The following is an 18,362-nucleotide window of genomic DNA, read 5'->3' on the forward strand; positions in this document are numbered from 1 at the left end:
ACAGAACAACAAATGTACCTCTCTGATTTAGAGAAAACAGTGATACATTTAACTGTTTTGTTTTGTTTTTTAATTACAGCTCAGCCTTTGAATATTCGAATGAATCTTTCCCAGGTCTATGGTAGTAGCACAGCAGGGCGTATTGTGTGCAGAAGTGTGTGTAAAATTGCCAGTACTCGCTTCCTCATCTGCCGAGACCTCTTGATCTTACAGCAGCTACTAATGAGGCTAGGAGATGCAGTAAGTACTACCTGAGGGAAAGCTTGTAACATCTGAAACCTCTTCTTGACCTACAGGCACATAGCAGAATGTCAGCTCTGAGAGCACGGAGACTTCTGTCTTTGTTCACTGCTCTATCCCCCATGCTTGGCCCTTAGTAGGTACTCTATAAATACAGGTTGAATTAAGAATGAGTAAACATGATAACCTAAAATTACAGATTAAGAACGTATATGAAGCAGGTTGTTTTACTCTTTGTGTATATAATGGTGGGATAATTTGTGTATATAATGGTGGGATAATTTCCTAGGGTGGCTCTCCCAAAATGTAGTATTATTAGTACAACTTTGGATGTGATAGCAGGGCACCATTTAGTGTGGAGAAGAGAGGAAGAAGAAAAAGAACTTCTCTATTTCTGCAGTACAGGATTTACCCTAAGCAGTTTTAAGATTATAGAGTTTGTTTTGGGGGTCCTCCTAACTCCATTCTCTGCATCCTTTTCCATTTTATTCTCCTTAGGCCACCAGACCCTTGTTACCATACAACTGCCCTCTTCTCCCCACCTTCTGAATGTTTTATGTTCAAAAATTACCTTTCTGCCCACCATCAGAAGTCCCATTTATCTCACTCATCTGAACCTGACAAGGAAGCAATCTAATTCATGTTAATGTATAAATAGCTGAAAGGCCTTTGGGGCTCCCAGGGATATTTATACTTTTTAAATCAGAATTTATTAACTCATATACGTTGCTAATGGCAGAATTTCAGGTAAAAATAAGGAAATAACATTTAGGAAGATGATTTGTTTAGGGCACCAAGGAGAAACAGGAACCTTTCCTGAGAGTCTGTCACTTAGGGCAGCCCTTACTAACTGAGTTCTTTTTAATCTTTGTAGATTCTTCCATTTCTTCAGGTTTTGGGGGGTATTTTTGTTTGTTTTTTTGTTTGTTTGTTGGCCTCACGGCTTGCAGGATCTTAGTTCCCCAACCAGGGATTGAACCCAGACTCTGACAGTGAAAGCCTGAGTTCTAACCACTGGACCACCAGGGAATTCATCTGTAATCTTCTACCCAGTGATAACCACTATTACATTTTTTTTTAATATTTATTTATTTTGCTGCGCCGGGTCATAGTTGAGGCATGCGAGATCTTTTCGTTGCAGCATGCGGACTCTTAGTTGCAGCATGCCTGCGGGATCTAGTTCCCCAACCAGGGATCAAAACCAGGCTCCCTGCATTGGAAGCGTGGAGTCTTACCCACTGGACCAGGGAAGTCCCGCTATTTACATTTTGTTATACACCCATTTTTTTTCTCTGCAAATAGTTTTAAAATTTTATTAGAAAATTAGTATATGTTATATACTATTTTTCAGAATCTGGTTGTTTTTATTCTTCCACTTTACAAATCTCACCAGCATATTCACATGTTACTAAGTATTTTTATACAACATTACTTTTAATAGTTACCTACTATAATTTTAATTTATTCAACCAATCCTGTGGCCATCCAGGTTGTTGCCAGTTTTCCCCTTATAGATAGAACTTTCTGCACCCCTTTGACTGTATCTCCAGGATGAATTCTAAGAACTAGAATTGATTGGTCATAAGTTAACACACATGTTTTTTTCTTTTCGGCCACGCCGCGTGGCATACGGATCTTAGCTCCCTGACCAGGGAACGATGAACCTGTGCACCCCACAGTGGAAGCGCGGAGTCTTAACCACTGGACCACCAGAGAAGTCCCAAAGTTATGCACATTTTTAAAACTTTTGGTATTCTTGTAAAATTTTCCTCTAATGGTCATACCTATTTTTACCCAAGACCAGAAGCTTAAGAAAGGACTTAGATTTCCCTGTTACTCTTCTTGAGTCCTGAACCTACAGATTTAGTGAAAGTTAAGCTGTTTGTTGTTGTTTTCTTTTACACCATCAGCTCCCATGACATGGTGAGCTGTTTTTTATTATTTTGTACTGTTAAATGGGTAGATATTTTTGCCGCCTGCTACCCCAAAATGTAATAGGTGTGTTGCTTTTATGTATGTGTATGTGTTGCTTTTATGTATGCCCTTTGTAACTGTATTATTTTATTTTACCTCCACCTGAACCTAAGAGTTATCATTACTAACTGCTGTTTACTGTCTCACCCACCCACCCACCACGTATAGGTGATTTTGGGAGCTGGTCAGCTCTTTCAGGCTCAGCAAGAACTACTACATCGAACAGCTCCCCTCCTCTTATCTTATTACCTCATTAAATGGGGAAGTCAGTGCTTGGCTACTGATGTTCCAGTTGACACACTGTGAGTTTCATTGTTCTGATTATTTTAAAAGTAAATTGTGAGCTTAATTATTTTTTCCATTGTCTGAAAGAAAAAAAAATTTAATATTATGCTATAGCACTGATATACCTTTAAAATTCAGAGCTTTCAGGTACTCCCTTTTATAAAGGTTAAAGGCAACTTCTAAGAATGAAAATAATAAATATATATTTATTATTATATATGTGTATGTATAATGCAAAGACAAATCCTGTTGAAGGCAAAATAATAAGATGAGGTCATGGGGAAAGTTAGACCACACATAAAAATGTGCTAGTTATTAAGGGTAGGCTGAGATTCTTTATAGCCAAAAGAAGAAAGAAAATTCAATATGTACCTACAAGACTCACATTTCAATTAGATAAGCCATTTTGTTTTTGCTGGCAAGGGAAAGATTTTCATGGCATGGAGGTCTTAAGAAATTTCTGCTCTGGCTTCTCATTGAAGGATCACTGAATGTTACGATGGGCAACAATCTGAACCATGGCTCATTTTCCAGATTTTCTTGTGCTTTCAACGGAGCTTTCATGTGTAATTTGTTAATAAAATTGACAGTGTTCTTGATAGGCTAACTTGTTGAAGTAATGTTTAGCATAGGAGAATTTATTGAGCTGTTGTTTTTCTGTTTTCCTTTTCCTCACAGGGAGTCTAATCTTCAACATTTATCAGTACTGGAACTAACTGACTCTGGTGCTTTAATGGCAAATAAGTTCGGTAAGGACTGGACTGTGTATGCATTTGATTTCAAGTTTGGCATTTATTGCATATTCATTAAAGTGGTCTTTTGCCACCTTTGCTTTGGAAAGGTCGGTTAGGCTGTGCTTTCACCTTGAGAGGGTACAAGCAAGCTGTGTCCTGAGACCTCTGGTTGTGACAAGAGGTTTGTGCAGGTGTAACCCTAGATCAGACATAAATGAAGGGTATTGCGTGTGTTTATATGCACTGCTGCTTTTCCATTGTATATTGACACTCCAGTGATTAATTCAACAAAATCTTTTTTTTAATTTGCGAAGTTCATATAGCTTTTGTAATCTTGTTTTCATCAGCAGATATTCAAAAGGAGCCCTCTCTCACGCTTGAGAACCATTCTGGAGAATTTATTTTCTATTGTTTAGGTATAAAACTTAGAATCTTAGGACTGTACTTACTGGAAGCACTTTCTAGAGAAAAGGAATGACTACAATGTTAAGTGGTTTTTTTATCGCATTTATATAGTACTTCATAGTTTACAGATTGCTTTTATTTATATTGGCATTGATTACACCAGTGATGCATTTTATATTTTGAAATAAAAAATGTTCTTTGTTACAGGCGTAAAGTGAATCAGTAGACTGTCTTAATTGAAAATTGATGCTACTATCACAAGTTGGTGACTGTTAAAACTTTTTATTTTTAAGTATCTAGCCCTCAGACAATTGTGGAGTTATTCTTCCAAGAAGTTGCAAGAAAACACATTATATCTCATTTGTTCTCTCAACCAAAGGCACCTCTAAGCCAGACTGAGTTGAACTGGCCTGAGATGATTACTGCAATTACCAGTTATTTATTGCAGCTTTTGTATCCTTTCATTTAAAAGCCAGTTGAATGGTTTCTCTTATCCAAATAGTCTAAGATTCAGTAATATTCTGCCTGTGTAATGAAGTTTTTTTTTTTTTTTTTTTTTTGCGGTACGTGGGCCTCTCACTGCTGCGGCCTCTCCCGTCGCGGAGCACAGGCTCCGGACGCGCAGGCCCAGCGGCCACGGCCCACGGGCCCAGCCGCTCCGCGGCACGCGGGATCCTCCCAGACCGGGGCACGAACCCCTGTCCCCTGCATCGGCAGTCGGACTCCCAACCACTGCACCACCAGGGAAGCCCTGTAATGAAGATTTTTAATGAGGTTGGGTACTTATCCCCCCAACAAGAGATGATATTTATTTTCAGATATCCCAATTTTTTTTTTTTTTTGTTAGTTTCTGCTTTATAACAAAGTGAATCAGTTATACATATACATATGTTCCCATATCTCTTCCCTCTTGCGTCTCCCTCCCTCCAACCCTCCCTATCCCACCCCTCTAGTTAGTCAAACCAACGAGCTGATCTCCCTGTGCTATGCGGCTGCTTCCCACTAGCTATCTATTTTACGTTTGGTAGTGTATATATGTCCATGCCACTCTCTCATTTCGTCCCAGCTTACCCTTCCCCCTCCCCATATCCTCAAGTCCATTCTTTAGTAGGTCTGTGTCTTTATTACTGTCTTGCTCCTAGGTTCTTCATGACTTTTTTTTTTTTTTTTTTTTCCCCCCTTAGAGTCCACATATATGTGTTAGCATACAGTATTTCTTTTTCTCTTTCTGATTTACTTCACTCTGTATGACACACTCTAGGTCCATCGACCTCACTACAAATAACTCAATTTTGTTTCTTTTATGGCTGAGTAATATTCCATTGTATATATGTGCCACATCTTCTTTACCCATTCATCTGATGATGGACACTTAGGTTTTTTCCATCTCCTGCCTATTGTAAATAGAGCTGCAATGAACATTTTGGTACATGACTCTTTCTGAATTATGGTTTTCTTAGGGTATATGCCCAGTAGTGGGATTGTTGGGTCCTATGGTAGTTCTATATTTAGTTTTTTAAGAAACCTCCATACTGTTCTCCATAGTGGCTGTATCAATTTACATTCCCACCAACAGTGCAAGAGGGTTCCCTTTTCTCCACACCCTCTCCAGCATTTTTTGTTTCTAGATATTTTGATGATGCCCATTCTGACCAGTGTGAGATGATATCTAATTGTAGTGGTGATTTGCATTTCTCTAATGATTAATGATGTTGCAGATTCTTTCATATATTTGTTGGCAATCTGTATATCTTCTTTGGAAAAATGTCTATTTAGGTCTATTTAGGTCTATTTATTGGATTGGGTTGTTTGTTTTTCTGACATTGAACTGCATGAGCTGCTTGTAAATTTTGTATCCATTCAGCCAATCTGTGTCTTTTGGTGGGAGCATTTAGTCCATTTACATTTAAGGTAATTATCGATATGTGTGTTCCCATTCCCATTTTCTTAATTGTTTTGGGTTTGTTATTGTAGGTCTTTTCCTTCTTTTGTGTTTCTTGCCTAGAGAAGTTCCTTTAGCAGTTGTTGTAGAGCTGGTTTGGTGGTGCTGAACTCTCTCAGCTTTTGCTTGTCTCTAAAGGTTTTAATTTCTCCATCAAATCTGAATGAGATCCTTGCTGGGTAGAGTAATCTTGGTTGCAGGTTTTTCTCCTTCAACACTTTCAATATGTCCTGCCACTCCCTTCTGGCTTGCAGAGTTTCTGCTGAAAGATCAGCTGTTAACCTTATGGGGATTCCCTTGTGTGTTATTTGTTGTTTTTCCCTTGCTGCTTTTAATATGTTTTCTTTGTATTTAATTTTTGACAGTTTGATTAATATGTGTCTTGGCGTATTTCTCCTTGGATTTATCCTGTATGGGACTCTCTGTGCTTCCTGGACTTGATTAACTATTTCCTTTCCCATATCAGGGAAGTTTTCAACTATAATCTCTTCAAATATTTTCTCAGTCCCTTTCTTTTTCTCTTCTTCTTCTGGAACCCCTATAATTCGAATGTTGGTACGTTTAATGTTGTCCCAGAGGTCTCTGAGACTGTCCTCAGTTCTTTTCATTCTTTTTTCTTTATTCTGCTCTGCAGTAGTTATTTCCACTATTTTATCTTCCAGGTCACTTATCCGTTCTTCTGCCTCAGTTATTCTGCTATTGATCCCATCTAGAGTACTTTTAATTTCATTTATTGTGTTGTTCATCGTTGCTTGTTTCATCTTTAGTTCTTCTAGGTCCTTGTTAACTGATTCTTGCATTTTGTCCATTCTATTGTCCATTCTATCTCCAAGATTTCGGATCAACCTTACTATCATTATTCTGAATTCTTTTTCAGGTAGACTGCCTATTTCCTCTTCATTTGTTAGGTCTGATGGGTTTTTATCTTGCTCCTTCATCTGCGGTGCGTTTTTCTGTCTTTTCATTTTGCTTATCTTACTGTGTTTGGGGTCTCCTTTTTTTGCAGGCTGAAGGTTCGTAGTTCCTGTTGTTTTTTGTGTCTGTCCCCAGTGGCTAAGGTTGGTTCAGTGGGTTGTGTAGGCTTCCTGGTGGAGGGTACTAGTGCCTGTGTTCTGGTGGATGAGGCTAGATCTTGTCTTTCTGGTGTGCAGGTCCACGTCTGGTGGTGTGTTTGGGGGTGTCTGTAGACTTATTATGATTTTGGGCCCCCTCTCTGCTAATGGGTGGGGTTGTGTTCCTGTCTTGCTAGTTGTTTGGCATAGGATGTCCAGCACTGTAGCTTGCTGGTCGTTGAGTGAAGCTGGGTGCTGGCGTTGAGATGGAGATCTCTCGGAAATTTTTGCTGTTTGATATTATGTGCAGCTGGGAGGTCTCTTGTGGATCAGTGTCCTGAAGTTGGCTCTCCCACCTCAGAGGCACAGCACTGACTCCTGGCTGCAGCCCCAAGAGCCTTTCATCCACAGGGCTCCTTAATTTGGGATGATTGGTTGTCTATTCAGGTATTCCACAGATGCAGGGTATATCAAGTTGATTGTGGAGCTTTAATCCGCTGCTTCTGAGGCTGCTGGGAGAGATTTCCCTTTCTCTTCTTTGTTCTCACAGCTCCCAGGGGCTCAGCTTTGGATTTAGCCCCGCCTGTGCGTGTAGGTCGCCGGAGGGCGTCTGTTCTTTGCTCAGACAGGACGGGGTTAAAGGAGCCGCTGATTCGGAGGCTCTGGCTCACTCAGGCCCGGGGGTAGGGAGGGGCACGGAGTGTGGGGTGGGCCTGCGGCTGCAGAGGCTGGCGAGACGTTGCAGCCTGAGGCGCGCCTGTGCGTTCTCCCGGGGGAGTTGTCCCTGGATCCCGGGACCCCAGCAGTGGCGGGCTGCACAGGCTCCCCGGAAGGGCGCGTGGCCAGTGACCTGTGTTCGCACACAGGCCTCCCGGTGGCGGCAGCAGCGGCCCTAGCCGCTCTGGGCGGCCCTAGCCACGTCCGTCTCTGGGCTCCGCACCCCTAGCCGCGGCTCGCGCCCGTCCCTGGAGCTCTCTCAAGCAGCGTTCTTAATCCCCTCTCCTCGTGCACCAGGAAACAAAGAGGGACGTAAAAGTCTCTTGCCTCTTCGGCAGTTCCAGACTTCTCCCCGGACTCTCTCCCGGCCAGCCGCGGTGCACCAACGCCCCGCAGGCTGTGTTCACGCCGCCAACCTCAGTCCTCTCCCGGCGCTCCGACAAAAGCCGGAGCCTCAGCTCCCAGTCCCGCCCGCCCCGGCGGGCGAGCAGACAAGCCTCTCGGCTGGCAAGTTCCGGTCGGCCCGATCCTCTGCGCTGGAATCTGTCCGCTTTGCCCTCCGCACCCCTGTTGCTGTGCTCTCCTCCGCGGCTCCCAAGCTCCCCCACTCCGCCTCCCGAAGTCTCCACCCGCGAAGGGGCTTCCTAGTGTCCAGATATCCCAATTTTTATTTTCTTTTAATTTGTTTTTTTGCTCAGGAGTTGAGCCAGATTTTATTGGTGCACACACATTTGATACCTAGATCTCTTTTTTATATATATATATAATTTATTTATTATTTTATTTTTTAATTTTTGGCTGCGATGGGTCTTTGTTGCAGAACACGGGCTTTCTCTTATTGTGGTGTGTGGGCTTCTCATCGCAGTGGCTTCTCCTGTTGTGGAGCACGGGCTCTAGGGTGTGCAGGCTTCATAGTAGTTGTGGCTCATGGGCTCCAGAGCGCAGGCTCGGTAGTTATGGCACACGGGTTTAGTTGCTCCGTGGCATGTGGGATCTTCGGGGACCAGGGCTTGAACCCATGTTGCCTGCATTGGCAGGCAGATTCTTAACCACTGCGCCACCAGGGAAGCCCTAGATCTCTTTTAAAACATACATTCATCAAATATTTATTGAATGGCTCTGTATGCCAGGTGCTGTGTTAGGTACTGGGTATCCACTGGCATAGTATGCTTGTGCAATATACTAGCTAGAATTAGAAGTGACCACCCAGTGATGAAATACATGCTTTAGTCCATTGTTAATTGAGCTCTAATCTAGGTGACTAGGCTCCTAGTATCTAACCTTTCCACTATGCTTGTCTAATATTAAAGTTACATAATTACGTAGAAAGGACGTGTGCCATGCCACCTTCCCTTTACCTTTTTTTAAAATTAATTAAAAAAATTTTTTTATTTCTGGTTGCGGTGGGTCTTCGTTGCTGTGCGCGGGCTTTCTGTAGTTGCGGCGAGCGGGGGCTACTCTTCCTTGCGGTGCGCGGGCTTCTCGTTGCGGTGGCTTCTCTTGTTGCAGAGCACGGGCTCTAGGTGTGCAGGCTTCAGTAGTTGTGGCTCACGGGCTCTAGAGCGCAGGCTCAGTAGTTGTGGCGCAGGGGCTTAGTTGCTCCGTGATATGTGGGATCTTCCCAGAACAGGGCTCGAACCCGTGTCCCCTGCACTGGCAGGCGGATTCTTAACCACTGCGCCACCAGGGAAGCCCCTCTTTACCTTCTTTTTAAAAATTAAGCCATTTCATGGAGTTTGATGCCTAACATGTATTGATATATTTAAGTTTTGCCAAAACAGTAAATAATCTCCTTAACCAATGACTAGATGGCCTAGCAATCCTGGTTGCCTCTTTCTAGAATGTTTGATGGGAAATTGTCAGTATGTACAATTGCAGGTGAGTACTGTTGAACATTTCAGGACAATCATTCTTGTAAAGAATGGGATACCTGGGACTTTTTTCTTTGTAAATGTTTCCTGCATTTTAATTGGGCTGATAGTAAGAACCACAATAATGTACACTCATTTACACCGAAACATACCCCAGAGAGATTTTCTTTACTTCCCTCTTGGCAGTATCATTCCTAACAATTTTTTATAGAGCATTTTTTTGTTAGTTCTCTTTGTTGGGTTCTCTTTATAGTAAGAAAACATACCATTGTCTTAATGTAAATCCTTCACTGGAATCCAGTCAGTTGAACCAGTAAATACCAAAAGTTGGAAAATTGCTAGGATGGAAAGTGCATGTTTGTTTACATGTGTTAGTGTTATTGCAGTCCTGTTTGCTTTCTTAAAGTGTCTAATAACCTAGTATAAGAATGGATTAATGGGATTCGGTTTTAATCTCCAGATGATTTCTGGAGATACAACTTTTGTGTTGATTGACCACTATCTTCTCTCCCTCTGTGAAGAACTTGGAAATGAGTATCTCCTTAAGGAATATTTATTCTCTAATCAGAAAGCATCTTTTATGCCTTTAAGGATTATATTCAACTGCTACATCCCTGGTGTCAAGTCAATGTTGGTTCCTGTCGATTTATGCTGGGACGGTGTTACCTGGTTACAGGAGAGGGACAGAAGGTAAACTGCATTTGAAAGATGAGCAAACCTTAGTGCAAGGAGAACACTTAGTTTCCATCTAAGTGAGGGAATGGGAGGCACAGAATCCTCCAGATAAAGATACAGAAAACTAATAGTGCCAACAAGGGGCATAATATACCTGTGGGGACCGTTTAGCTTCACATACTTTGCAGATTACTTAGGACACAGGAAAATATGAAGAAGAAAACATTAAAACCCTCCTGCCCCTGTGCAGGTATTTTTAGGGATACGTTTTTGCAAATAAAATTTATTTCTCAATTACACTGTTTTTATTATATCTTTTTTTTTTTTTGGCTGCATTGGGTCTTCGTTGCTGTGCATGGGCTTTCTCTAGTTGTGGCAAGCGGGGGCTACTCTTCGTTGCAGTGCACAGGCTTCTCATTGCAGTGGCTTCTCCTGTTGCAGAGCAAGGGCTCTGAGCGCATAGGCTCAGTAGTTGTGGCTCGCAGGCTCTAGAGCGCAGGCTCAGTAGTCGTGGCGCACGGGCTTAGTTGCTCTGCGGCATGTGGGATCTTCCCGGACCAGGGCTCGAACCCGTATCCCCTGCATTGGCAGGTGGATTCTTAACCACTGCACCACCTGGGAAGTCCTATATCTTTTTTTTATGCTGGTTTTCTTCCCATTATGGTAGTTTACATTTCTAATTTTTTCTTCATATCCTGTTATGGAGCTTTTCAAACATAAAGAAAAGTTCAAAGACTTTCATATTAAACAATCATATACCCCCCGCTCAAATTCTACAGTTGTTAACATGTTGCTACAGTTGGTGTATCACATTTATCCATCAATTTTCTTATTAAAGTTTACTTTTTAATTAACAGCATTTAAGTTAAAAAGTTAGATAAATTAGGGCTTCCCTGGTGGCGCAGTGGTTGAGAGTCCGCCTGCCGGTGCAGGGGACACAGGTTCGTGCCCTGGTCCGGGAAGATCCCACATGCCGCGGAGCGGCTGGCCCCATGAGCCATGGCCGCTGAGCCTATGCGTCCGGAGCCTGTGCTCCGCAACGGGAGAGGCCACAACAGTGAGAGGCCCGCATACCGAAAAAAAGAAAAAGTTAGATAAATTAAAGAAAATATTAAATATTGCATCAGAGAGAATTTAGATATGACAGAAACTGCAAATGCAGTCAATGGTCTTAAATAATTTTATTTCTTTTTTGGTTCTCGTTGGTACAAGAAACCTTGACTTATAGCACCTAGAAGTGGAACAGTCTGTCGTAAGTCATTTTGTATTCTTCTATTTCTCCAGGCTCTGGAATGTTTCTGCCAGGCAGCATCTGAAGTGGGCAAAGAGGAATTCTTAGATCGCTTGATCCGTTCAGAGGATGGGGAGATTGTGTCCACCCCCAGGCTGCAGTATTATGATAAGGTATATTCTGTCATGGTTTGGTCCTTCTTATACCACTCTGTGTAAAAATGTAACAGGGAAGGGGGGGCAGATAAATTAGGAGTTTGGGATTAACATATACACACTACTATATATAAAATAGGTAAACAACAAGGACCTACTGTATAGCACAAGGAACTGTACTCAATATCTTGTAATAACCTATAATGGAAAAGAATCTGAGAAAGAATATGAATATAGATAAATATGTATAACTGAATCACTTTGCTGTACATTTGAAACTAACACAACATGGTAAATTAACTATACTTCAGTTGAAAAAAAGTATCTGAAATATATTAGTTTGGTATTTGGGGAGAAAAATAACATAAAAATTTAATCATTCCCTGAATCTCCAAATGAAGAGAAAAATGAATTTGCCTAGAGAAATTGAAGAAACATATTTTAAAATTTGATATATGGTTTTTTTGTTTTTTCATTTTTTTTTATTTGGTTGCACTGGGTCTTAGTTGCAGCAGGAGGGCTCCTTAGTTGCGGCATGCATGTGGGATCTAGTTCCCTGACCAGGGATCAAACCCTGGCCCCCTGCATTGGGAGCACGGAGTCTTAACCACTGCGCCACCGAGGAAGTCCCTGATAAATGTTTTTAACTTAAATGAAATTCCCATCATGATATAATTTTGTTAGCTCTGTCATCATTAGAACTTTGTTAGTTAGTATTCATCTTGCTGATATCTCCAAGAATTAACTTGTAATGCTGTATTTAGCCTTAGTTTGTGATTTAGCCCTGGTACCCCTCCTGACCTTTTTTTCCTTCTACTCTTTCCTGTGGTCACTCACTCAGCTATAACAGTAGTGGCCTTCTTACTGTCTCATAAAAGCCAAGCACATACTCTGTTCCCTTCAGGACCTTTCTCCCTGCTGTTCCTCATCCTGGAATGGTCTTCCTCCAGGTAGTCAAGTTTCTAATGCCTTCATTTCATACAGGTCTCTGCTCCTGTGTCACCTCCTGAGAGTTCCTCCCTGGCTTGCCTACAAAGAAGCAGAGTAACTGTCGTGCACGTGCTCTCCTGCACACCTGCTCCTTCTCTCCCTTAGTGCAGAGTGAGGCACTGTGGGCAGTCTCCTTGCCCCGCTTTATTTTTCTTTATGACATTTAGCCATGCTTGATGTTATATTTTAGACTCTATGTTATTTTTTTTTCACATCTTTATTGGAATATAAGTGCTTTACAATGTTGTGTTAGTTTCTGCTGTACAAAGTGAATCAACTGTATGTATACATATATCCCCATATCCCCTCCCTCTTGAGCCTCCCTCCCACCCTCCCTATCCCATCCCTCTAGGTCTTCACAAAGCACTGAGCTGATCTCCCTGTGCTATGCAGCTTCCCACTAGCCATCCATTTTACATTTGGTAGTGTATATACATCAGTGCTGCCCTCTGACTTCATCCCAGCTTCCCCGCCCCCACCACCAGTGACCTCAAGTCTGTTCTCTACGTCTGCGTCTTTATTTCTGCCCTGCCACTAGGTTCATCAGTACAGCTTTTTAAAATTCCATATATATGCATTAGCATACAGTACTTGTTTTTCTCTTTCTGAGTTACTTCACTCTATATGACAGATTTTTCGTCCATTCACCTCACTACAAATAACTCAGTTTCGTTCCTTTTTATGGCTGAGTAATATTCCATAATATATATGTGCCACAATCTTCTTTATGCAGTCATCTGTTGATGGACATTTAGGTTGTTTCCATATCCTGGCTATTGTAAACAGTGCTGCAATGAACACTGTGGTATGTGTCTCTTTTTGAATTATGGTTTTCTCAGAGTATATGCCCAGTAGTGGGATTGCTGGGTCATATGGTAGTTCTATTTTTAGTTTTTTAAGGAACCTCCATACTGTTCTCTATAGTGGTTGTATCAGTTTCATTCCCACCAACAGTAGGAGGGTTCCCTTTTCTCCACACCCTCTCTAGCATTTATTGTTTGTAGATTTTTGATGATGGCCATTCTGACTGGTGTGAGGTGATACCTCACTGTAGTTTTGATTTGCATTTCTCTAATGATTAGTGATGTTGAGCATCTCTTCATGCGTTTGTTGGCCATCTGTATGTCTTCTTTGGAGAAATGTCTATTTAGGTCTTCCGCCCATTATTGGACTGGGTTGTTTGTTTTTTTGACATTGACCTGCATGAGCTGCTTGTATATCTTGGAGATTAATCCTTTGTCAGTTGCTTCGTTTGCAAATAATTTCTTCCATTCTGAGGGTTGTCTTTTTGTCTTGTTTATGGTTTCCTTTGCTGTGCAGAAGATTTTAAGTTTCATTAGGTCCCGTTTGTTTATTTTTGTTTTTATTTCCATTACTGTAGGAGGTGGGTCAAAAAGGATCTTGCTGTGATTTACATCATGGAGTGTTCTGCCTATGTTTTCCTCTAAGAGTTTTATAGTATCTGACCTTACATTTAGGTCTTTAATCCATTTTGAGTTTATTTTTGTGTATGGTGTTAGGGAGTGTTCTTTTTTTGTTGTTGTTGTTGTTGTTTTTGGCTGCATTGGGTCTTCCGTTGCTGCACACGGGCTTTCTCTAGTTGTGGTGAGCGGAGGCTACTCTTCGTGTGGTTTGAGGGCTTCTCATTATGGTGGCTTCTCCTGTTGCAGACCACGGGCTCTAGGCACGCGGGCTTCAGTAGCTGTGGCACACAGGCTCAGTAGTTGTGGCTCATGGGCTCTAGAGCACAGGCCCAGTAGTTGTGGCGCACGGGCTTAGTTGCTCCATGGCATGTGGGATCTTCCCAGACCAGGGATTGAACCCATGTCCCCTGCACTGGCAGGCAGATTCTTAACCACTGCGCCACCAGGGAAGTCCGGGAGTGTTCTAATTTCATTCTTTTACATTAGCTGTCCATTTTTCCCAGCACCACTTATTGAAGAGGCTGTCTTTTCTCCATTTTCTATTCTTGCCTCCTTTATCAAAGATAAGGTGACCATATGTGTGTGGGCTTTCTATCTTGTTGCATTGATCTATATTTCTGTATTTGTGTCAGTACCATACTGTCTTGATTACTGTAGCTTTGTAGTATAGTCTGAAGTCAGGGAGCCTGATTTCTCCAGCTCTGTTTTTCTTTCTCGAAGATTGCTTTGGCTATTTAGGATCTTTTGTGTTTCCTTACAAATTGTAAGATTTCTTGTTCTAGTTCTGTGAAAAATGCCATTGGTAATTTGATAGGGATTGCATTGAACCTGTAGATTGCTTTGAGTAGTGTAGTCATTTTCACAATATTGATTCTTCCAATCCAGGAGCATGGTATATCTCTCCATCTGTTTATGTTATCTTTGATTTCTTTCATCAGTGTTTTATAGTTTTCTGAGTACAGGTCTTTTGCCTCCTTAGGTATGTTTATTCCTAGGTATTTTATTCTTTTTGTTGTGATGGTAAAATGGGATTGTTTCCTTAATTTCTCTTTCTGATCTTTTGTTGTTAGTGTACAGGAATGCAAGAGATTTCTGTGCATTAATTTTGTTTCCTGCAACCTTACCAAATTCATTGATTAGTTCTAGTAGTTTTCTGGTGGCATCTTTAGGCTGTTCTATGTATAGTATCATGTCATCTGCAAACGTTGACAGTTTTACTTCTTCTTTTCCAATTTGTATTCCTTTTATTTCTTTTTCTTCTCTGATTGCTATGGCTAGGATGTCTAATACTATGTTGAATAATAGTGGCGAGAGTGGACGTCCTTGTCTTGTTCCTGATCTTAGAGGAAATGCCTTCAGTTTTTCACCATTGAGAATGATGTTTGCTGTGGGTTTGTCGTATGTGGCTTTTATTCTGTTGAGATAGGTTCCTCTGCACCCACTTTCTGGAGAGTTTTCATCATAAATAGGTGTTGGATTTTGTCAAAAGCTTTTTCTGCATCTATTAAGATGATCATATGGTTTTTGTTCTTCAATTTGTTAATATGGTGTATCACATTGATTGTTTTACATATATTGAAGAATCCTTGCATCTCTGGGAAAAATCCCACTTGATCATGGTGTATGATCCTTTTAATGTGTTGCTGGATTCTGTTTGCTAGTATTTTGTTGAGGATTTTTGCATCTGTGTTCATCAGTGATATTGGTCTATAATTTTCTTTTTTTGTGATATCTTTGTCCGGTTTTGGTATCAGGGTGATGATGCCCTCGTAGAACAAGTTTGGGAGTGTTCCTCCCTCCACAATTTTTTGGAAGAGTTTGAGAAGGATAGGTGTTAATTCTTCTCTAAATGTTTGATAGAATTCACCTATGAAGCCATCTGTCCTGGACTTCTCTTTGTTGGAAGATTTTTAATTACAGTTTCAATTTCACTACCTGTGATTGGTCTGTTTATATTTTCTAATTCTTCCTGGTTCTATCTTGGAAGGTTTTACTCTTCCAAGAATTTGTCCATTTCTTTCAGATTATCCATTTTATTGGCTTATAGTTGGTTGTAGTAGTCGCTTATCATCTTTTGTATTTCTGTGGTATCAGTTGTAACCTCTCCTTTTTCATTTCTAATTTTATTGATCTACGTCCTCTCCTGTTTTTTCTTGATGGTCTGGCTAAAGGTTTATCAATTTTGTTTATCTTCTCAAAGAACCAGCTTTTAGTTTTATTGATCTCTGCTATTGTTTTCTTTGTTTTTATTTCTCCTCTGATCTTTATGATTTCTTTCCTTCTACTAATTTTGGGCTTCCTTTGTTCTTTTTCTGGTTGCTTTAGGTGTAAGTTTAGATGTTTATTTGAGATTTTTCTTGTTTCCTGAGGTGACCTTGAATTGCTATGAACTTCCCTCTTAGAACTGCTTTTGCTGCGTCCCATAGGTTTTGGATTGTTGTGTTTTCGTTTTCATTTGTTTCTAGATATTTTTTGATTTCTTATTTTATTTCTTCAGTGATCTCTTGGTTATTTAGCAGCGCACTGTTTAGCCTCCATGTGTTTGTGTTTTTTACTGTTTTTTCCTGTAATTGATTTCTAATCTCATAGCGTTGTGGTCAGAAAAGATGCTTGATACAATTTCATTTTTCTTAAATTTTCCAAGGTTTGATTTGTGACCCAAAATGTGATCTATTCTGGAGAACGTTCCATGTGCACTTGATAAGAAAGTGTATTCTTCTGCTTTCGGGTGGAATGTCCTAAAAATATCAATTAAGTCTATCTTGTCTGTTGTGTCATTTAAAGCTTGTGTTTCCTTATTTATTTTCTGTTTGGATGATCTTTCTATTGGTGTAAGTGGGGAGTTAAAGTCCACCACTATTATTGTGTTACTATCGATTTCTCCTTTTATGGCCTTATGTACTGAGGTGCTCCTATGTTGGGTGCATAAATATTTATAATTGTTGTGTTTTCTTCTTGGATGAATCCCTTGATAATTATGTAGTGTCCCTCCTTATCTCTTATAACAGTCTTTATTTTAAAGTCTATTTTCTCTGATGTGACTATTGCTACTCCAGCTTTCTTTTGATTTCCATTTGCATGGAATATCTTTTTCCATCCCTTCACTTTCAGTCTGTACGTGTCCCTAGGTCTGAAGTGGGTCTCTTGTAGACAGCATATATAAGCATCTTGTTTTTATATCCATTCAGCCAGTCTGTGTCTTTTGGTTGGACCATTTAATCCATTTACATTCAAGGTGATTATCGATATGTATGTTCCTATTACCATTTTCTTAATTGATTTGGGTTTGTTTCTGTGCGTCTTTTTCTTCTCTTGTGTTTCCTGCTTAGAAAAGGTCCGTTAGCATTTGTTGTAGAGCTAGTTTGGTGGTGCTGAATCCTGTTAGCTTTTGCTTGTCTGTAAAGCTTTTGATTTCTCCATCGAATCTGAATGAGATCCTTGCTGGGTAGAGTAATCTTGTAGGTTTTTCCCTTTCATCAGTTTAAATACGTCCTGCCACTCCCTTCTGGCTTGCAGAATTTCTGCTGAAAGATCAGCTGTTAACATTATGAGGATTCCCTTGTATGTTATTTGTTGCTTTTCCCTTGCTGCTTTTAACATTTTTCTTTGTATTTAATTTTTGATAGTTTGATTAATATGTGTCTTGGAGTGTTTCTGTTTGGGTTTATCCTGTATGGGACTCTCTGTGCTTCCTGGACTTGATTGACTATTTCCTCTCCCATGTTAGGGAAGTTTTCAACTATAATCTCTTCAAATATTTTCTCAGACCCTTTCTTTTCCTCTTCTTCTTCTGGGACCCCTATAATTCGAATGTTGGTGTGTTTAATGTCATCCCAGAGGTCTCCAAGACCGTCCTCAGTTCTTTTCATTCTTTTTTCTTCTGCTCCCTGGCAGTTATTTCCACCTTTTTATCTTCCAGGTCACTTATCTGTTCTTCTGCCTCAGTTATTCTGCTGTTGATTCCTTCTAGAGTATTTGTAATTTCAGTAATTGTGCTGTTCATCACTGTTTGTTTGCTCTTTAGTTCTTCTAGATCCTTGTTGAATGTTTCTTGTATTTTCTCCATTCTGTTTCTGAGATTTTGGATCATCTTTACTATCATCACTCTGAATTCTTTTTCAGGTAGGTTGCCTATTTCGTCTTCATTTATTTGGTCTTGTAGGTTTTTACCTTGCTCCTTTGTCTGTAACTTTTTTTTTTTCACTTCTTTTTTTTTTTTTCTTTTTTTGATGGGTATGGCTGTATTCCTGTCTTACTGGTTGTTTGGCCTGAGGCATCCAGCACTGGAGTTTGCAGACAGTTGGGAGAAGCCAAGTCTTGGTGCCGAGATGAGACCTCCAGGAGGCCTCACTCTGATTAATATTCCCTGGGGTCTGAGGTTCTCTGTTAGTCCAGCGGTTTGGACTCAGAGCTCCCACTATAGGAGCTTGGGCCCGACCTCCGGCCTGGGAACCAAGATCCCACAAGCCAGGTGGTGTGGCAAAAAAAAAAAAAAGGGAGCAATACAATAACAAAGAATAAAAAACAAAATAAAATTAAAAAGATAAAAAATATATTAGGAAAAATAAAAATATAATTGAAACAACTGCAACAAGGTAAAATAAAACCACAACAGAAAAAAGAAAAAAGGGTGGTGGAGGAGGGGGGGAACAAGCCAAAAGGAGCAG

The 18,362-nt window shown here is 40.6% G+C and overlaps 1 protein-coding gene across 2 annotated transcripts in view; it reads left to right on the forward strand.

Annotated features, from left to right (window-relative positions):
• Positions 1–18,362, forward strand: part of NUP160 (nucleoporin 160) — a 58,144-nt gene that overhangs the window by 22,786 nt on the left and 16,996 nt on the right. For both annotated transcript variants that reach the window (XM_067749000.1, XM_067749001.1), the window contains exons 17-23: positions 80–240; positions 2,383–2,516; positions 3,178–3,248; positions 3,932–4,091; positions 9,158–9,227; positions 9,812–9,910; positions 11,180–11,299. In XM_067749000.1, the coding sequence (XP_067605101.1) occupies positions 80–240; positions 2,383–2,516; positions 3,178–3,248; positions 3,932–4,091; positions 9,158–9,227; positions 9,812–9,910; positions 11,180–11,299 (815 nt within the window). The remainder of the gene's footprint in view (positions 1–79; positions 241–2,382; positions 2,517–3,177; positions 3,249–3,931; positions 4,092–9,157; positions 9,228–9,811; positions 9,911–11,179; positions 11,300–18,362) is intronic.

The sequence above is a fragment of the Pseudorca crassidens genome, chromosome 9 (assembly GCF_039906515.1).
Source record: "Pseudorca crassidens isolate mPseCra1 chromosome 9, mPseCra1.hap1, whole genome shotgun sequence".
NCBI lineage: Eukaryota > Metazoa > Chordata > Mammalia > Artiodactyla > Delphinidae > Pseudorca > Pseudorca crassidens.